Source organism: Silurus meridionalis, chromosome 12, assembly GCF_014805685.1.
Source record: "Silurus meridionalis isolate SWU-2019-XX chromosome 12, ASM1480568v1, whole genome shotgun sequence".
NCBI classification, from domain to species: domain Eukaryota; kingdom Metazoa; phylum Chordata; class Actinopteri; order Siluriformes; family Siluridae; genus Silurus; species Silurus meridionalis.
The window spans coordinates 4,097,770-4,120,535 of record NC_060895.1 but is presented as its reverse complement, the minus strand read 5'-3'; the positions used below and the strand labels follow the sequence as shown (position 1 = coordinate 4,120,535).

The 22,766-nt window shown below is 37.8% G+C and overlaps 1 protein-coding gene across 3 annotated transcripts in view; it reads right to left on the bottom strand.

The window, feature by feature from the left end:
- The window catches only part of dpf1 (D4, zinc and double PHD fingers family 1), a 69,605-nt gene that overhangs the window by 32,326 nt on the left and 14,513 nt on the right, over window positions 1–22,766 (bottom strand). For all 3 annotated transcript variants that reach the window (XM_046863626.1, XM_046863627.1, XM_046863628.1), the window contains 4 exons: window positions 16,699–16,728; window positions 8,746–8,906; window positions 3,493–3,600; window positions 3,171–3,298 (listed from right to left, as the gene is read on the bottom strand). In XM_046863626.1, the coding sequence (XP_046719582.1) occupies window positions 3,171–3,298; window positions 3,493–3,600; window positions 8,746–8,906; window positions 16,699–16,728 (427 nt within the window). The remainder of the gene's footprint in view (window positions 1–3,170; window positions 3,299–3,492; window positions 3,601–8,745; window positions 8,907–16,698; window positions 16,729–22,766) is intronic.

The window sequence follows — 22,766 nt, the reverse complement described above, 5'->3', positions numbered from 1 at the left end:
GAGAGCACGCAGTAATGTGTGTAAGGAACAAGGCTGCGCTGAGAGAGATGACATGCATACACACACACACACACACACACATACACACACACAATATGCACATGAAATGTGTGCAACCTTGCAGTGTCTCCAAGCTGTCAATACAATTCTTGTTCATGCAAAGCAGCTACACACACACACACACACACACACACACACACACACTGCACACAATCTGGGTTGTGGCTCACAGCTGCTCTGCTGAACTGTAGTAACGCCATGGAGAGATATAGATGCACTAGAGATATGAGAAGTAACAGAGGAGTAAGACATTAAGAGATAGAAAGAGAGAGAGAGAAAGAGAAAGAGAGCGAGCAAGCCAGAGAGACAGAGAGAGAGAGAGAAAGAAAGAAAGAGAGAGAGAGAGAGAGAGAAAGACTAATCATAAGTCTAATTATAGGCACATGCATAATAATAATGATGATAATAATAAAAATAATAATGATATATTTTTTATAATGATTTTTTTCTGTGTCGTCTATAATAATCATATTTATTAGTATTATTAGTATTACTCCAACACTACTACTACTAATATTAATAGTAATAATCATTACTATTATTATTGTTATTTTTTTTTTTTACTACCACAACTAAAAAATAAAAATAATAATTATTATTATTATTATCATTATTACTACTACTACTACTAATATTAATAATAAAAATCATTATTATTATTATTTTTACTACCACTACTACTACTACTAATAATAATAATAATAATAATAATTATTATTATTATTATTATTATTATTATTATTATTATTATTATTATTATTACTGTTGTTGTTATTACTACTACTACTAATAATAATAATTATTATTATTATTATTATTATTATTATTATTAATTCATCATTATCTTCACTAAGCTCTTTATCCTGATCAGAGCCACAATCGGTCAGAATCCCATGCCTGGCTCTATCACAGGGCACCATGCCCAGTTTCAGGTTTTCACACAGTAGTAATACCCAATCCACCACCCGGGCATTTCTGTGAGATGAGAAGAAACCCTGGGCAGTGAATGTAGGGTTTCCACATGGACACTGGGAATCATGCAACTAGACACAAACAGTAATAAAGCCACTGTGTCACCCAAAATAATAATAATAATAATAAGAAAAAGATAAAGAATGCATTGGGGGTTTTTTTTTGTTGTTTTTAATGTAGTGGCTTCATTCACGCACATAAATTTATACGACATGAGACCGAATTGTGCAACCAAAAAAATAAAATAATAACATGCCGCATCTGAAATCCTGGAAAGATGGGTGAACCGGTCAGGGTGTGATGCTACAATTGGGAATTTGGATTTGTTAAGATGGTTGGTTTAAAACATCAGTACAGTGCAAAGAAAACAAGTTGGAAAGAGTTTGGAATTGAAGAAATGATGACATTTTTTTTTTTACGAATTTCTCAATATACATTGTATGTCGGATTTATTTATATTATATTTCCCTTACTATGTGATGGTACTTTCAGGGCAAGACCGAAAGTGTTTACCTCGTTCAAATATCTCTAAACACCCGCAGGTTCGCATGATGCAATGCCTGATCTGCTACAGGCGCCAATAATGTCTCGGGTTTTGAGTGTGAGAGAGAGAGATAAGCACGAGGGCTTGTATTCCGACTCTGCGACTTCGGTCCAAAGGTTGCATCAGTATTTAGGTGATGCATATGCTTACGCCGAGTTTTCTGGGAGGGGGCGCCATTCAGATTATTCAAATCGCCCGCATGTTGTTGTACAGGTTTTCGAGATATTGATTTTCAATAGACCTTCACCTTTCAATCTGGACTGAGAGCGCGAGTAATATGATGCAACATTAAATCCGGAAACGTTTTTCAAAAAAACCTGACTGTAGGATTGGTTCTTTTTGAACATCACATTCCACATTTGGTGCCCATTTGCCCTTTGAAATCCTACTTGAGGGTCAGAGTTTAATAGGTGGAGATCTTCCACTCCAAATCTATAATTTTAATATCTTCATAGAGCCGGCTTTGTGCACAGGTGCTTCGTACTGCTGGAACAGGAGGTTTGGGTCTAAGTTGAAGTGAAGGGAAAATTTCATGCTACAATGTGGTTTTTGGGGGAACAGTTTGGTGAAGCACAAAAATCAGATGTACCATTATTTTTGTCCATGATTATGCATACAGCTTAATAAAGATACAAAATATAGGTGCTTATACATGAGCTATTTTGTTGACTCGTTAAATTAGCTTCAGTTTGCTATTGTAGCGCCCCCTACCTTCAACTTTTAGTCGGGCGGCGCACCGAGTTGTAACTGTAGTATTAATTTCACTCCTTTCTATTTCCTGTAACACCAGTACGTAGATTAGATAGAGCAGTTAAACCAGGAGTTAAACAGGAAGTAACTTTAATCAAAGCACAGGTAAGTTAAAGCAAACTAAAGGATATAAAGGAAGTGTTTGACTATATGTAACAGAGAAAAGAAAAAAGTTAAAATAAAGGCTGAAATGAAATGGCGCAAAAGTCTGGTCACTTACTGTGCCTGAAGAAAAAATATATATATATATTTTTATATTTCAATAGGCAATTATCATCTCTCTCCTCTTTCTCCAACCAACCTTCTCATTACACTAAAAGGGGCAGGAACTTGCAAAATCTCAGCCAATCCATACAAATCTAACTACCAAACTTCAGAATTTACCCTAACTCTTAAAGAGGAAATGCACAATTATATAAACAGAATACATGGACGCTGTTATGACACTATCTGCATCAAAACCCTCACAAACACCCCTAACAGGAAATAAGGGTAATAGCGTTCACTGTAACGATAAACCGTTTATTTGTACTTCAATTTGTGGCCATTGCACACTAGTACTAAGTAGTTTTACAGAAAAGAATAGACTAAGAATATACATTTTAAACGTAATAATCTTTCCTCATATCTATCCCTAATGAGCACGCTAGAGGCGAGTTTGTCCAAAAAAATACAATTTTGGTTCATTCAATTTGACAGATTGAATTTTTACAGCTCGTATTTGATTGTATTCATTGCGAAGTCAGTTTTCCCTGCCTGGAGATGCGGTCTCCTCGAATATCCTCAAAAAAAACAAAAACAAAAAAAAAGTTTACAGAAACTGAAATTCATCAAAATTGCTCACCTGACACTCGCTCATGGCCTCCTCCTCCTTCGTCTCGACTTTTTTATCTAAAGACTCTCCGCTGAGCAGGGACTCAAGGACGGGACCCTCAGGAACACCTCCTTCTTTCTTTAGTGCAGATTCGTAATCTGATCCCACACACACAAACACACACATATCAATAATACCACAATTACTTTAAGCGCATGCAAACAGATGTGTCTAAATTGCTGTATGTATATCCCTGTGGCCGATCGTTAAAATATGCTCTTCTACAAAACCGTTGCAGCCCCTGAACCCGCAGCTGATACCACCCTCACTTTATCAACCGTCTGTCTCTTACCTATTTTAAACTCGATGGGTCCCAGGCGTGGATCGTCCAGGATGTTTAACCGTTTTTTCTTACGCCAGCAGCGAGCAGGGTATGTGTAGAGCTGCCCCGGGGACACACCTGCAACCCAGATGCCCAACCCAAACAGTTACAGATGTGTTTCTTTGTTTGTTGATTTATTCAGTCATCTTGACGCATTGTTTTACTGGGCAAGGTGAGACTCTGTACATTATTAAATGTTAGCATATTAAACTAAACACACCAGAAAAGCCCATGATCATGGAGCCTGGGACAACATGAGACAACAATCATTAATAGACATAGAGTGCATGTTTTAGGAATCTGTTGTTTGGTGGATGAAGTGCACACACACTGTGTACTTGATTGAAAGTGGAGATACAGTAGGTAAATTAGGACTCCATTAAAAGTAAAAGTGTCCCTTTAAACTTTCACGTGAGTAAAAGTACAAAAGTATTTGCCTTCAAATGTACTTAAGTATCCAAAGTACTAATAATGTTCCTATGATCATTTTAGTTGCAAGAATCAACTCAGTTTTTGTGAACAGACTCGAATTTGACTCTCAGCACACCATCTATTAATAGAGTTTATAATATATATACCGTATTTTCCGGACTATAAGCGCTACTTTTTTCCCACGCTTTGAACCCCGTGGCTTAAACAACGAAGCGGCTAATTTATGGATTTTTCCTGGGTTTTTCCCGATTTCACAAACTTCAAGCCAAAAACTAAGCCCCATAACATTAGACCAATGAAATTGCCGAATGGGTTCAGGTGAACCAATGAAACTCTTTATATTAAATCAGATGCGCTCCCACTGAATCAGGCCGCATCACATCATAAATATGGATGATGTTTCTCTGACGTTTGACCTGCCGCTCACTCGGACTGTCAACAGGAAATGTGAATCATTCGTCACGCTGAAAACAACCGGGCATGAAAAAATGCACTTTACCTGTGTTCTGAGCTGCACGGCATCGGGAGAAAAGCTTCACCGATGGTGATTTTTAAACGCACGACGATGCCAAAAGATAAACTCCCGAGAGAAATTGTTGTGAAAGGAAGGAGGAAGACAGTGAACAATGACTTTCTTGGTAGGCTACTGTTTAGATACAAGTCGTGTAACAGACACTGTCTTTCGTTAAAGCCTGTGTAAAGTTCATTAGTTTCAGTGTAGACACCTGCGGCTTATAGACAGGTGCAGCGTATTTATGTTCAAAATAAAAATCTTTGTCAAATTCAGTGCGTGCAGCTTATATTTGGGTGTGCCTAATAGTCCGGAAATTACGGTATTTATGAGTCAAACACTGATTGATATCTAAAAAATGATCACGAGCCCAAAAGCTTCTTTTCAACTACCTTAAAAAGGCCACAAGTTTTGTGGCAAATTTGAGTCAGGAGTTTCTTCCATCATTTATTCTTCTCTAAATGTTCTGCTTGCTGTTGAACTCATGCTGAACTGCTAGTTTTGGTGAATAGATACCACAAAGCGCCAATCAAAATAAGCTCAAAACTTGCGCTCCACCCTGATTGGTGGATTGCTGTGTGTTTGACCAGTTAATTTTTTATCCTCGTAAATAAAAAGGAACGACTGATTACATTTACTTCGTTACTGTTCACCACTGGAATTATGAATCTGTTGTGTCCACAGAGGAGCTGAACCTGTTGTTGGGGAGAAGCTGAACTCTCTGATTATAGCGTCTGAAAGGAAGATGCTGTCCAAAGTACATTACATCTTAGACTCCTCCCACCTACTACATAAAACACTGGTCAGTCTGAGGAGAACTATGCGATGGTCTGATATAGATATAGAAGATATAGATATGTTATATTTCATGCCACATTTATCTTCTTTTTTAGGCTTCTCCCGTTAGGGGTCGCCACAGGGGATCATCCATCTCCATACCCCCCTGTCCTCTACATCTGCCTCTTTTAAACCAACTACCTGCATGTCTTCCTTCACCACATCCTTAAACCTCCACCTTGACCTTCCTCTTTTCCTTCTTCCTGTTGGCTCCATCCTCAGCATTCTCCCTCATGATGATCTGGTTTACATGGTTTGGAGAGGAAGATCTTAAGTGGCCTGCTATAGATTTCTGATCTTAACCCTTCTGAACACCTTTGGGAACACTGACTGCACCCCAGGCCTCCTCACCTACATCAGTACCTGATTTTACTAACACACTTGTGGCGGATCAACACTAATGTCCACAAACATACTTCAAAATCCAGTCTTCCCAGAAGAGTGGAGGGAATTCTAAGAGCAAATTAGGACTACATGTGGAATGTGATGCTCAAAAAAAGCACATACCGTACTTATGACTTGGTGACCCAATACTTTTGGCAATATAATGTATATCTTAATAAGTATATTTAATTTAAAATTATTGTTGCAACCTAACAATTTTCTTCTGAGATCAATAAAGTATTAAGATTCGGATGGGGTTTAAGTGCCAGTATCGCCAAGATGCCACTCTTGGGCCCTTATTAAGGTCCTTAACCATCTGTGCACTAGGGGCGCTATGTCGTGGCTGACCTTGTGCTCGGACCCCAGCTTCCTAATATCGTTGGGATGTGCAAAGAATCAAATATAAAGCAATTTTACCTTTATCTAGTGTAACCGAACCACCTATGTGCTTTTTTTGGAAAGAAAACGAAGAACCCTGAGGAAACCCATTGCAGACACATTGAATTTGATACTTTAAAATTCATGCATCACTTGAATATTATGCCAGTCGTGCTAGTTAAGTTGTGTAACTTTCTAGGTTTAATAAGAAGCTTTTTAAAAAAAATTATGTCAAACTGCCAGCCAAGGATATCAATTAATAGCTCGAGCGCCTCATAGTTAAAAAGAAGCGATCATATTTTGACAGTCTGAGAAGGAATTTTGTACAGAATGACATTGTTTGATGGCAGACAGTGATGGAAGGCATACAGAACACAACGAATGAAAGCACTCTTCCTGTAGTGATCGTTTGCCAATCCGTCTAAAAGTAGCAGCACCGATTAAGAAAATGAGTTCATTATTAAGTAAGAGTAAGTTCTCTGACTTTTTGAACAGTTGAGAACTGATTGAATTGGTGGTTTTTTACCAAGTGCTTTTCATATGCCTACAGCTGACATGGCTAATCAAATCACGTGACACGGTTTATGCTAATGAGAAACATAATTCATGTGTCTTTTAGGGACAAGCCTGACAAAATCTTAAATACGAAAAAAGCATTAGGACACCTGACTTCTTTTCCAAACTGTAAGCACAAAAATGGAGCTTGACGCCAAGCCAGCTCCTTGAAGATATGCTTTACATGACTTGGAGTAAAAGACCTTAAGTGGCCTGCTCTAGAGCTTTGACCTCAAACCCTACTGAACACCAATTAGAGGATATTAGAACACTGACTGCACCCCAGTCCTCCTCACCTCAACTATATCAGTACCCAACTATGCTAACATCCTTGTAACTGAATGAGAACAAATCTTCAGAACACACTCCAAAATCTAGTGGAACATCTAGAAGAGTGGAGGATATTATGGCACCGAATGGAGACCAAATCTGGAATGAGATGTTCCAAAAGGATTTTAATAGTCAGGGGTCCACAAACTTGTCCATCAAAAGTTTATACTCAAAAACTACTATTAAAATGAATCATGAACTCAATACTATAGCTATGTACGTATCAATATAATGGATAACATTAACAGTTGTGGTAGAAATGGAAAAATGTTTGACCTATAGGACCCATTAGGAGTCGCCACAGTGGATAATCCTTATGTGGAAATATAATATAATATAATATAATATAATATAATATAATAAAATATACTCTTCCTGGAAAGCATTACACTATATTTTGGAGCTTCCAGAGAAGGAAAATGTAATGTTAGAGTATAACAAATACATTTAATACAATTGTGTACTTCCAACTTCTAACTGTGGCAACAGTTTGGGGAAAAACTGTGTTCATAAACATTCAGATAAAGAATGCACTTCAAATATTTAAACCTTTAAGTATATAACATACCGTAATTTCCGGATTATAAAGCGCACCCATATATAAGCCGCAAATTTGACAAAGATTTTTATTTTAAACATAAATAAGCCGCACCTGTCTATAAGCCTAATTAACAGCAAACTAATTAACTTTACACAGGCTTTAATGAAAGACAGTGTCTGTTACACAGTGTAACGGGTGAAATATGTTGTGGCTCCTTTAAGAGCAGAGCGGCATTTTGGGAATAGCCTGCCGCCGCATTTTTCCGGTATTACTGCATGTGCAAGACCGAGGAATATGTCCTTATTATTTTTTTTGATGCTCAGTTCTAAGTTTCTTTGACTAACCCATAACGCTGTTGCCAAGAAAAATAAAAAAGCAAGAGTTTTGGAAACCTGTCTGTGCTTATATGATTTCTGTTGCAACTGGAGTGAGTGAGCAGCAGGTCAAACGTCAGAGGAACCTCATCCATATTTATGATGTGGTGCGGTCTGATTCAGTGTCTAATTTAAAAAAAAGAATTTCATTGGTTCACCTGAACCCGTTCCGCAATTTCATTGGTCTAATGGTATGGGTCTAGGTTAAGGTTATGGGTCAGTTTTTTGGCTTTGAAGCTTGTGAAACCAGGAAAAACCCAGGAAAAATCCATGAATTAGCCGCTTTGTTGTTTAAGCCGCGGGGTTCAAAGCATGGAAAAAAGTAGCGGCTTATAGTCCGGAAAATACGGTACTCTAAGTGCCGAAAATTGTTTTTTTTCCTCATAGTTTCTGTACAAAAAAAAAGAAAAAACATTTTTAGCTTAATCCAAAACAAGGGTTATTCTCTGGTTCTATGTTTTCCGCATATCTGTTTAGGTTTTTCTCTGGATTATCAGATTTCCTCACACCTTTCCAAAATGCCCAAAGCTCAGAAAACCATTCCTATGTGTGAATTTGTGTACATTTTGCTCAGTATGTTTTCTTGACTCAAGGAGTCCTACGGTGTTCCCAAGATAGATTCCGTGATCCACCAGCACACTGATGAAGTGCCTCCTAAAGCTGAATGAATCTATATAAAGAGAATGGATCTTTAAAATTGCATTGATTTAGAGTAAATGAATCACCTGCCTCACTTGCATCTTTTCCTGTTACTTTAAAACGTGAAATATCAGCGAAAATTAAGAACTCGTGTTGGAGAACTTTCCTTGCCCAGGTTTCCAATACCCATATATTGTTTAAGTTCATATCTGTTTAACAGACACCAGTGTTTAAATACTCACCCGGGCCTCGATGGTTTTTCTCCATCCATATGTAGCAGTTGCTCTGTGCCACGCCGGTCTGTGAGTCCAGGAAGGGCAGGCGCATGGATCGCTCGGCACACAGGCGAGCGTTGTAGCTTCGGCAATGTTCGATTGCCTCACGATAAAACTCCTCGCCTAGGCTAGAAAGAGATGCAAAGTTGATTGCATACTGGCTTTGGACTGGGCTGTGTGAAAGCTTTCTTGATCTAGGGCTATTTCTTTGTAGTAAATAAACGCCATCAAAATCTGACATCAAAATAATTGTTCATGTAGGAAAAAACACATTTAAATATTTAAAGCACATCCCATACATGAAAAGTGTATCATGTATTAAAAACTATTTGTCAAAAATATAAAAACATACACATCCAAATAAAAAGCCTGTTTCATGTAAGTAAATTTTGAAGCATAATATGTACATTTTTCAAATAAATATATAAACAGGCATAAAGGCAAGTTTGGCCCTAAAAAAAATCTGGCAGAATGAGAAACATGAACCTGGGTGTGTTCTGGATAATCTTTGGCTTCTGGGAAAATATTTCCTGAAACTATGCTAAATCAACCTTCAGGAACTCGAGCTCCATCACAACACGTTGGGAAGGCTTCCCCGTTGACCGCGCTTTGAATGACTTGTGTTATTAGTCCAATGGAAAGGGTGACGTCATGACCAGGAAGCAATTAAAAGCACATGGGACGGAGAAACAAATAAAGCGTAAATGAAGAGTAAGCACTCCTTTCGGCTGTGTGTTCCTCCTTGTCTCTGCTATATTACGGGGGGGGTTTAACAGCCTGTGTGTCGCTTGCCTGGAAGCCGTGCACGCTTGGTCGGTTCTCGAGGGAGCTGACTGCGCACATTGCACTCGCATGTCTACGCGAACGCTCTGTCCTAGGTTTTTGGAAGGGGCCCCATCTTGGCACACCCTTTGTTCAGCTGAAGCATTTCCCATCAGACCTGAGAGACACATTTGTGATCTCCTACGTCAACACCAGGGGGGTCGGCGGTCTCGCCTTCTATACAAGCTGCACGCTAGATCCTCCTGCGGACCAGAGAGAAGCTGCTCTCCGTGTGGACAGCGCACATCCCAGGGCGGTTAAACATGGAAGCAGACACCCCGTTAAGGCCTGAGGTCCAGGGAATTGGGACGCCACCCACAAGTGGTGGAGTAAATATAGCAAAGTGGATCTGTTTGCGACTCAAAAGACACCGCACCTGTCCCCTCTGGTCCTTTTTCACCCAGTCTCTGGGTGAAGGTTGGATGCCATGGTGCAGGCGTGGCTGAAGCTACGCCTGTATGCCCTTCCCCTGTCGCTGCTCCCTGAAGTTCTAGAGAGAATTCGCCGGGACAGAGTTCGTCTCCTTTTGGTGGCCCCGTAGTGGCCAGGCACACTGTGGTTTGCGACCTGGTAGCCCTCCACGAGTGCCCTCCCTTAAGTTTCTTCACGGTACCTGTAGGCTGATGCCTCTGGTGTTCACCGCTGTTTGGAGGCCCTGTCTGCGCCTCCCTTCCAAGCCTTTGCCTGAGATGCAATTGAGGTTCCTTAAAGTTAAGACTGTGTTTCTGCTGGTCATCTATTCCCTTAAGAGATTAGGGGACCTTCAGGCCCTCTCTGTGTCCCCTACTCTTCTGGAGTTACCCTGGCATGGCCAGTGCTTTCCTTTATCCCAATCCAGGGTATATTCCAAGGTGCCCTCAGTTGTCCCATGACCAGTCGTGCTCCAAGCATTAAACCCTCCTCCCCTTCAGGCCAGGAAAGCTTAAGTGGCTGTGTCTAGTGCTCACACAGAACAGCCACAAAACCACGCTTTGGAGAAGTGATTCCTTCCCTGTTCAAACGCAAGTGCGGCTCCGTTGCATGTGGTTTTTATAGCTTCCTGGGTGTGACATCACCCGCCAGTAATGTCACGCCTTTCCATTGGACTGATTACACACGTGATTCAGAGTATGGACAACACAGAAGCATTCCCAAAGCGTTGTGACACATCTTCTCATTTCCTTCAGGGTTACATACATAACCTTATTTTTTGGCGAAAGTAATATTTTACACAAAATTATAGCTGTGTTGCACAATTTTAAATATAATGCAAGCAAACTTTTTTTTTTCTATCCAAGCACAAACAGACAGAAATATAGCTTTCTGGCAACAAACAGTTGGAGTAAAAAATTGTATATAGATAAAAATAGAATCCCCATGAAGGATTGGTGATATTGTGAAGGATTGGTGATATTGTGTTACTCTGGTACTGTTTGGCATCATAGACCCACTGATTTAAATAACATTTAAATAGCAGCTAGTTATGGTTAAACTTTCTAGCAGGACAATGATCCAAAACATGCATTTACATCGCAACAAAAATGGTTCAATGATTTTAGATTCAAACTTTTCAACCCCAACTAATAGATTTATCGAAACTTTCAATACAAAGTCCCAGGTCCTCTTCTGTGATCTCTCCTCTTTTGCTCACTCAGGGGTTTTCAAAAGGGTTCAGACAGTAAGTAAATTAATAGTTTTATCAATACATTCAATACAAAGTCCTAGGTCCTCTTCTGTGAACTCCCCTCTTTGGCTCACCCACAGGTTTTCAATAGGATCTAAACTGTTTTGAAAACCTGTGGGTGAGCTCAAGAGGAGAGTTCACAGTAGAGGACATACGACTTTGAATTGATAAAACTATTAGTTTACTATAGTATGTCTAAACCCTACTGAAAACCCATGGGTGAGCTAAAGAATCCACTAAAATGGAGATACAAAAGGGGTTTCAAGACAAAAACCTCTACCACTACTAGACGAAACCAAAATTGAGCTTTTTGGCAATAAAAACCAGTGGTGGGTTTAGTAAGCAAACTAAAAGGCGACCATATGGAAAAGTACCTCATGCCTACTGTTAAATGTGGTGGTGGCTTTTTATGTTATGGGGCTGTTTTTTCTGGCAGAGATTCTGAACATTTTGTTTTGATACATGGCATCATAGACCCTATCAAATATTAACAGTGAAACAAAACGAGGATTAGCAAAGCAAGGCAATGACATTAAATGAATTAGGTTACTAACAGTGACTAGAAAAAGCAAAAGCTTGACCCTGAGCGCTGTACAAATTAAATACAAGCATTGATTAAATATAAAAGTGAATCAGGCACAAACAGACATGAGATGTGAGTTTCATGTGGAGCAGTGGCCGATAGGAGTCAAAGCCCTGCACCCTATTTGGCAACCATGACACTCACTCTGTATTCTTTTCAGCATTTCATCAAGCATTATACATGACTCAATTCTGCTATCGTGGCAAAGGAAGGTCACAGAAACGTTTCTTCCCAGAATAAATATACGTCTGTCAAAGGTTAGATTTCTCTTAGATTTTGAATGTTAGATTAAGCTAATTATCCCTAAAGTTAATGTTTTGTATGTTTCCACTAATGTGCAATTCATGTATAAAACATGTTTACACAAAAATAAATATAAAATATATCAAATATAATGTTATTCATAAAAGTCTTATAAATTTAAATAAAATATTTTGTACCCCTGTGTGTGTGTACATTTATACATAAAAAAGACCTAGTGATTGTTCTAATCTTATAATTTGCTGCATTGCTTCTTTATTACCTATGGATTACAATGTCGAGTTTGTATACACTATATGGACAACAGTACTGGGACATCCGTGCAGAAATCCACCATTATCAAAATAACGTTTACATAGGTTTAAAGTGAAAGATCTCAGTGGCCCTAAATGTTTTGAACCCGTCAGTTATTACATATTGTCTAATATTTTTCATAATGCCATAATTACATTTGTAAGCTTAATGTCATGCTTTTAACAATGGACATGCCCCAAAGCAGTTTTAAAAATGTGTATAAGTTTCAAGAAATCCTTTATAAGTTTATCCCTAATGAGTGAGCCAGTGGTGACAGTCGCAACGGAAAACATCATGTGATGGTATGAGGAAGAAACCTTGAGAGAAACCAGACACAAAAGAGAATCCAATCCTCATATGGGTGACACCAAATGTGCATTCATTATTTCCATCTTTATTAAGGTAATTAACTGTTCACTGATGGGCACTTGAATGCAAACTGTTCATTCAACCTGCAGGCCTACACCGTTGTAGAAGACTGTAGTATTATGTACAATCCAAATCCATTCTCATAGTTGCTCTGTAATTCAATGGATCTTCAGCCTCAGCCATCTACTGCCTTCAAACTCCAGAAAAATGTTGATTTAGAATGATTCAGGCAGCTCCAGAAAAACAGGTACAGGATCACTGATACCCCATGGGATCACTGGTACCTCAGGATTTGAAATGTTGTTTATAAAATAGACCTTCAAAAAAGATGGCGACCCCAATAGGATCCAGAGGCATATAGAGATTGTGCCATCACCACTTGTGTCCCACCTCATGAAGATTTGGTCATTCAAAGAGAAGATGCAGACCCTGTAAAGATCCCGAGCAACCCAGCGCTAGTTGGATCCCACTTCATGAAGATTTCGGACTTTGAACTTTGAGAATAAACAACCTCTTAATCAATACTTAAAATAACATTCTACATATGCTCTTTCTCCATCATTGAACATTTAAAGGCTCTGGCATGAAGGAGTTGGTGTTAAATCTATAATGAGCTCAGATGTTGAGCTAATTTATGATTTGCTCAAGAGTTCCTGGTTACACAAGTCCAACTGACTGTATGACTGTAGAAAGAGCATTACACATCACAGACTCCTTGGTTGGACTCAAAGTTTCTTTATAATATCATCATGGTAAAAGCACTATAGAAATAAAATCTATTGAATAAAATAAATATTGAATTGTATATAATATGTGAAGAAATGTATAAATGGCCCAACATAGCAAAGAATACTTTTATAATAATATTTTTTGACTCATACCAGAGTAATACTTTTTGACTTTAACTTTTTTATTACTTTTGACCTTAATATATATTCTGCACTGGCTGGATGACCCCGAAACCATCTTTGAAATTTCTCTTAACGTTTAGACCTTGCCAGCTGTCATTAACTTCCCGAAATACAATATGCGATTTAAAAAAAAATATGTGAGTCAAAACTACTACAACTTCTGCCTCAGAAAAATTATTTTCCTTTCCACTCCTGGCATTTTCTTTCTTGAAGTTCGCTTTACACGTGCCTGGTAAGCTACAGCGCCCTCCACTAATATTGGTATCCATGGTTAAAATTAGCAAAAAGAGGTTGTGAAATTGTATTTATGCTTCAAATATTGTGGGGGGAAAAAATCACAAAAATCCTCATGGATATCAAATAATCGCAAAAATAAAAAATATATTTTTGTATGCAACGATTATTTCCTTAAGAATCCAAACAAGTTGAGTATATTTAAAGTATATTGCCATTACAATTTTACATTTTGTAATAAACCTGGCTGATTAGGAACAGGAAATTGTACAACCATGACTTTCTTAGGCAATAGTTATCTGACTAGAAGAAAAAACTTTACCTTCTCCTCACTACATTTACTCATAATCATCTGTAAATCGGTATCTGTAAAGATGTGAGGTGACGTAGCATTCAAGGAGATAATCTAAATCTCAAACTAATTCAAATTCACCCATTACCCGCTGATGTATTCCTGTATTGTGACACGAATGCAGCGGATATACTAGCCATTACCATTCAACTAGTTTATATGGTCTGAATGAATAACATTCCACGTTAGGGAAAATGCTAATGTTTTTAGCTAGAATGATGTTGGCAAGTGTGTGACCTTTCCTCTTGTTTTTATGCTTTAAGTTCACTATTAAGGTATTCAGTCCTTTTTCTTTTGTTCGCTCGTCCTCTGCCTGCTGGTGGGCTTCTAATAATCGCCAGAAAAACCTGAAACTCATTACATGATACCTCACCATTCGATGGATGCCACTTATCTCCCTTGAGCATCAAATCATTTTCACACAACACTTTATCAACAACTGAAAATAGCTATATGATAAAATGACACTGTCACAATTTATGAAAAAAAAACAGAAACAAAACAAAAAAGCAAGAACGTGGCATCCAACACCCAAAGCAAAGCAGTAATTGAGTTCTGAATAAATAACCTGTGACATCACTATAGCGAATTAGTGCTGCAGTAAAGAACTTCTTCCTTTAAATGGGGCATTAATGGGGTAATAGGGGGTCTGGGGTGGAGGAAACCGACACAAATATACACAAACTTCTAAAATCTTCCACATCAACAGCCTAAAGATCCATGAATTTACTAACTCAAGAACTTTGATGATGGATTCAGGGTCGAATAGGGTTGCAAAGAGGTGGAAATATTCTGGGAACTTTCCATGGGAACTTCAACTGGGGAACTTACAATTCTTACAACTTAGAACTTAAATTTATGGAAATTGACACAAATTTATAGGAAATAATTACAAATTTACAGAGATTTACTTATTTACTGTGTTATATACAAACATAAATATAAACATTTTGTTTGGTCATAAGCTGGCATGCAAACAAATAGAGGATAAAAAAAGAGATTTTTGGCTTAATTGTTAGTATAATTTCATTGCACAATATATTACACACAGCACAAGTTTTAAACATTAATGTTTGTAATATTAAGGTAATTTACATGAATACTCACTAAGACGGATATTTAACATTATTAATTATATAAATAATAAATAATAATTTAACATTATTTTGTGTACAGGATTCAAGAAACTGCATTCTGGTTGTTATAACAAAAATGATCCTTATTTCTTTTCACTAAATTTAAGGTTCCCTGTTATAGGCTAACCTGCAATTTTGTAAATTCCCAGTTTATTTCCATTATTTCTCGTTAACTTCCATGAAATGTTTCCAGTCTTGAAAATTGTAGGAATTTTGCAACCCTAATTTGGACTGTAATTATTATCAACAGTCCACCACAATGGTTTAGGCCCATCACTGCACACCTTAACAATGGAACTGTAATGAATGGATATTAGCTGCCACCCAGATGAGGATGGGTTCAGTCTTTAGTCTGGGTTCTCTCAAGATTTCTCCCTCATGCCATCTCAGGAAGTTTTTCCTTGCCACACTTATCACTGGCCTGCTCATTAGTGACAAACTTAAAAGTGCTATATAAGTAAAAATTAATTTGATTTCATTGAAATCTCGCAGGGGAAAAATCAGCAGCATGGAAAAAGATTGGCACACAATTTTCCATAAACACTTTATTCCCTAGTCTCAGGACTCATTGTACTTTAGTACTTAGTGTACTGTTGTAACAAATTAACCTCATTCTGAAGAGTATAGGTTGCCTTCAGAGACTGGTTCCTTTCCAATGTTGTCTCAGACACTTCTTTTCCGCCACTAGCTCACTGAGGATCTAAATATACTTTATATAGACAAAAGTATTGGGAAGTCTACTTTTTCCTAGCAATATGTGGGTTTTGTCCCAATCTGTTTGAGGTACAGTTGTTCAGGATGTATTTGGATCTGGTGGCATGAAAATTTCCCCCTTACTTAATGTAGGAGATCCAAAACTCTATAAAGATATGGATGACATTCGTTGAAGTGAATCTTGATTGACCTGCTGTAGATAAATTGGAACTGGAACCCAGGCCTCCTCACCTCACCTATATCAGTACCTGAATTCACTATCTAGCCACAGACTTTTTGTCAGGAATAGCCACGATGTGCTATCTGATAATTGCTACTGTATAATGTGCCAAACTCAAGATTATTAGCATTCCATATGTTGATACGTTATGCTAGCAACCCTAAGTCGATTAAATTCCCAACCAAACCTGACATTACACCAGAGTTTTACGTGCACAGTAGACAAACTAATAAATCGATGATTTGTCCACACCTGTGGAAGTACCTATCATGCACTTAGTAAAGTAAACCTTACTTTGCAACCTCGACTGCGTAGCAGTGTCATGAGCTAGGATGTGCGCGTGCAAGTGTAATAAGCGTACCTGTTCTTTATGACTGCTCCACTCGCCTGCCTGCAAAGAAAATCAGAGAGAAAACATGATGAGAAAATGAGAAGGAAAAAAAATCCTTTGTGCTGCGATTCGAGAAGTCAAAACGTTCAGCAGGAACGTATACAACTCCCTAATTATGGTGCGTTGAAAAACGTTAGTCGCAGCGTTCGAGCGAATTCTATAAGAAAATGCTTGACGACTTTAATGTCACATTTTTGCTAATGGATTTGTCCTTGTACACAAAAGAGTGAGAACGCAGGTAATAAAGGGAACGGGGAGCAAAATCGAACTGAAGCCCTGAACAAATTAGCCAGAGTTTGAGCTTTTTTTTAAGACACACAGAGAGAAGATAATGTGTCCTGTATGTCCTAATTCTCTAAAATATAGTATTTGTATACTCAGAGTGGAGATCCTAAAACAGGGACTTAGAGTGTGTTAATGCCTGCGTGTGCTGTTTTTTTTTTAAAAACAGTTGACCAGTGGTATTAAACCTTGTGATTTAGTTTTTATTTCACTGCTGTAGCAATACAGGGGGAAAAAACCCATAACAAGCTTAAACTACTATCTGGGGTCCAGTTTGCTAAAAGCAATATAGAGTTAACTGCTAGAGAGAGTATTTAAAATGATGGCTCAACGTTTTTTGGTGGTCCCCCCCCTACACAGCTTAAAAGCGTGCCAATATGCTAGGACTGAGTGATATTGGCGAAAATAATCATCGCAACTATTTAGTTCTGTAATGAAATCAGGATTTTTAATCACAACCATTTAGACTTGGGAAATTGCTTTAGCAAATTTGCTTCCAGATCAGCGGAAAAAAAAAGGCCATTTTTTCTGTCTGCTTTGGTGCTTGAGAAAAGCTTGTCAATATCCAAGCAGACCACCACTGAGCTGTTAAATTCTCGAATCTGATTGGTCAGAAGGTGTTGATTTATTTTCTTGAACAGAACATCAGACACTAGTTGTACACCGTATACAGTATATTGTAAGGCTGTTAAAATAATCTGCATTTTTTTTATACCAAACAGGTTGTATTTTAGTGTTTATCACTGCACACATTAACAATGATGAACTGTAATGGATGGACAGTTAGTGGCGCTCTGAGGATGGGATTTTTTGGGGGGGGTTTGTCTGGTTCCTTCTTCCTCATTTTGTATTATGTTATTTATCAACTGCCTCAGGTGGCCCCACAGTGGATATTTATTTCCTGTTTTGGGAGAGGAATGTTGTCCCATTCATGTCTGATATACTGTAGGATTCTAGCTTCTCAACAGTCCTGGGTGTTCTTTGTTGTATTTTTCACTTCATGATGCTCCAATTGTTCTCAAATGAGGAAAGGACTGCAGGCAAGTTAGTTCATCACTCAGACTATTCTACTACGAGGCCATGCAGTTTTATATTTTTATAAAACCCATATTTTATTTATAGTAGAACATTTCCTAGTCCAAACATTTGATATGTTCTACTGTAAAAAAAAAAAAAATGGGTTTATAAGTTTTGTGAAAAATTTTGCTAAGAAACAATTACATTTTATGTTCTATTTTTTCAATATTAAGGTAATAAAGGAATGATGGCATCATAATTCACATTTTGTTTTTTAATTGCGAATAAAAAAACAAAGGAACGGACCATTGTTTGAGAGTGAAAGTGTGCAAGTTCCTATTATTGCATAGTTTATAGCAGCTATAAGGAGTTCACTCACCAACCTTTCTTCCTTCTCTAGTTGAGTTAAAAGGGAAAATCGTTTACCAAGAAAATTGGAGATGTATATAACAATTACACATTATAACAAATGTAATAATATGTTGTATAACTGCTGCCTTTTACTCTCAAATCATAGTGTAAGAGGAATTAAACGCCTCAGGATGTTCTGTAGAACTTTAGATAGTACTCTAGATGGTAACTGTAACTCTGTAACATGGATTATTATTTTCCATGTAACAGCAATCCCACTAGTGTTTTTCATACCTGGACCAAGGAACCCCAAAATGGGTGTTGTTGTAATAATATAAAAATTATAATGATTTGTTTCCACCTTTTAATATACTGCATATTTTGTGTGAGAACATGAAAGGGTGTTTGAGTTTCGCATTCGGGCACATTCTAACTTTTACACAATCAAATATCTAAATATGGCTTCACGGATATTACAGTATATTTGATGGGTTTATATTTATTCATAAGGCAGACGCTTTTATCTAAAGTGACATGTAAGTGAGGCAGAAAACTGTTTATGCAGAGAGCTGTGAAACGAGACGACACTGATACGAGTGGCGCAAGACTGAGTGTCCACCAACTGACAGGAGGCAATTAGACTCACACACACAGACACCCCAATGCCCAAGAGCTGGACTAATACCAGTTTTCAGAAGTGTTACAGTATGAGACACACTCCAGTAACAAAAGTATTAGGTAAATATGGTCCCTTTTTTAAACATTTTATACCCCCTGAGTTGATACTCAATAGACATTTTTGCTTTCACTTGGATCTCGGGATGTCTGGCGGATATCTTATTGTGGATGGCAACGCATCAACTGAACCTTAATCCTGGCAAATTGAACTGCTGTTCATCTCACATGATTTATCCCCATGTCAAGATCTTGTGATCTCTATGAGCAACCTTCGGTCAGTGCGCACGACCTCGTCCTCTAAGGACTGGACTACTGTAACTGTAATGTCACTTCTAAAGAACATTTGAACTCTGATACAGAATGTAGCCTCATAATTTGATTTTAACATTCCTAGGTTCCCCCACACCACCTCCTGCTACAAATCCCAAAACAGGCCAGCACCCCTCAACCTTATCTCACCCTGCAATGCACTACGCTCGATCTATCCTCTACCACTGCATCACTGCTCCCAACATGTCTCATGATACAAGGAAGACATGCTTCAGGACTCTCCTCTGTTCTAGCACTTAGGTGGTGGAATTAACTTTAATGTCCATATAGGTGGTGGAATATACTTCTATTTCCATCTATCTGAATTTTTAGCAGTCTTTAAATGACGTCGAATGGCATAACTCTTCAAGCAGTACCTAAATTAGCATTACTTTTATTTACAAAACTTACTTTCTAACTGATTGTAGTCTGTTTCGTAATGAACCAGCATCAAAATGGATTTATTGATTGAGATGTCAAAGCACTTTTGTGAGTCACTGTGGATGAGAAGGTGTCTGCCAAATGCCATAATGTACAACCCCAGTTCAAAAAGAGTTGTGACTGTCTAAAATGTAAATAAAAACAGAATGATTTGATTAAAAAAATCCCAGAAACCCAAATTTTATTAACAAAAAAAACATCAAATAAGGAAATGTACCATTTTAAGGGAATTTTGAATTTGATGGCCACAACACTTCTTAATAATATTGGAACAGGGCCATGTTTCCCCAATGACTAGCATCTTTTCTTTTAACAACAGTCTGTATACGCCTTGGAACTGAGGAATGTTGTCTGATTTGTGTCTGATACAGGATTCTATCTACTCAAGAGTTCTGGGTCTTCTTTGTTGCATTTTTCATTTCATGATGATTCAAATATTTTTAAATGGAAAATTGTCTGGATTGCAGGAAGGCTAGTTTAGAACTCAGACTTTTCCTATAAGAAGCCATGATGTTGTCCATGTTGTTGTCAAAATTTCCTTATTTTTCCTAAAAAAAATACATTTGATATGTTCTACTGTTAATAAAATATAGATTTATAAAATTTGCAAAGCACTGCATTCTGTTTTTATTTTCATTTTACACAGCATGCCACCTTTTTTGGAAATGGGTTGAAAATGTAGAACAATAAGAATCACCAGATCTTTGCCAGTTGACAAAATCAAAAATTGACATTTTGATATGTAAATGATGCTTTGTATAAGGAAATAAAAACATCTGTGAATTTGCATACTTAATATTAAAAACTAAAGTTTAGTATTTAATTTGGATTTAATTTAATTTAATTTTACACTGAATTTTTTTTTAAGAACAGTATATTTGGAATATCATTTCCTTGTTTCTTTCTTTAAATCAAGAAAGTGCTTTATTAAAATGCCATCTGGAAACTGATAAACCATATGGACAAAAGAATTGGGACATAATTGGATTTTATCCAGTCATGTGTCTACTTCTTCAAACTGTTACCATAAATTTGGAGGCACACAATTGTATAGGATGTCTATGGATTCAGGAGGCTCGAAACGCCAGCTCCATGAAGGTATGTTTTCCATGGGTTGGAGTGGAAGATTCCTGCTATAGAGCTCTGATCTTGACCCTATTAGGGAACGCTGACTGCAGCCTCCTTACCTTCCATCACTATCTGACTTTACTATCCAGTGGAACATCTTCTCAGAAAAGTGGAGAATATTATAATAGCAAATGGAAGTAAATATAAAATGGTATTTTTTTTAAAAGTACATACCAATCTTATGGTCAGATGTCAACAAACTTTCGTCCATACATTGTACTTTTGGTTCTGAATATGGAAATGCAGATTTAAATAAAATTGTTTTACAAATATGATGGTAAATAAAGGAAACTGTCAATATGTGCCCAGGATAACATACTGTATACATTGTAACGGATTGTAAGATTCACCGAAAGTTAACGTTGTGATCGATATTTTTTACATAGTTGCATCGGTAAAAAAAAAAGATTTATATAATTATTATTAGACGCATCTTTTAATTATTTGGAAAGTGACCGATATTCGATATGTAGCTCGATTTCTCGTCGCTAAACCGTTTCTGGAGCGCGTTTGCTCCGCACAGGTGCTGCTACGTGAATATGACGTATCGCGACACTGCGAAAACCGAGGTGTGTTTTAAGAGTCACATAGAATACAGGTAGTATTGATCTTCCATGTATTGCATCATTGACTATGCATGGAGATGCTAATCGATTGGCCTCAGTTTTATTCAGATGCAGAATCAGAATTAGGTTTATTGGCCAAGGAATTTGGACTCGCAAAAACACAGACATAAATAATATACATTGAACTGTAGACAGACAACACAAGACAATACAGACTATACGAGACAATACAGACTATACAAGACAATACAGACTATACGAGACAATACAGACTATACAAGACAATACAGATTAAATAAATCACAATATACAGAGTATATGACAGAGCAGTAATGTACATAAAGTGTAAGAGTGCATAGGAAAAAAGCTTTTCAGTGATGTGGTATAGACGGTTTCCATGAACAGTGCTGCCTTTCAGATAATTTGATGCACCCTAGATTTCAATGATTCTGTTGAATTTGAATTTTTATGTTACTTTATTTCATGTTCTAAATGCGATTTATTTCCGAAACGGTCATTTCTACCTGTAGTGTCTCTCGGCTTCAGAAAACATAAAACAACAGCAGTTTCACCGAAGGACATCTACGGCACATGAACGAAAATGAAAAGTCTGCGAAACATCAAAAGCGTTCATAACTGGTCGTCGCTGCTGATCGATGTTTAAATGAAGTGTTTTGATTATGGATAGCAAGCTTCCAGTCTTATCTCTCAGCCCTTATCGCACACGAAACACAAAAGCCTTTTTCGCGACTATGTGATGTGCAAGTTGAAAGCACACATCCACACGCCAAAACCCCCAAAAATGGAGTGCTAAAGCTCCTCCCTAAGCCGCTCGCTCTTCTCCCCCATCCCAATCTGAATCGAAACCCCATCGCTCCTGCCCTCCTCCATTCCAGCACTCAGAGCGCAATCGGCACAAGTCGGCTCTCAATAATACTTTGACAGCTGTAGAAAATGGCCGCTCTCAGTTTGGATGCTTCTCCGCACAATCTCATTACATTACACCATACCCGTGCGCCCTTGAAAGCTCTTTTCCAGGGGATGATGGAGAACAGTCTAATGGAAAAGCCAGGGTAAAATAGGCCAGGGTAGCGCGAAACAGAAGCAGGACATATCTACAGAATACGTATTCATACGTCTGAGGTAATTTACCTCACGAATTCGGTTTCAGATATGATTCCTTAGATCAGGTCACTCTGAACATTTTAAGGCTGCTGGGAAAGCGAGGCGGGGCTGATTTGCTGAATGAGGAAAAAAAAAAACTAC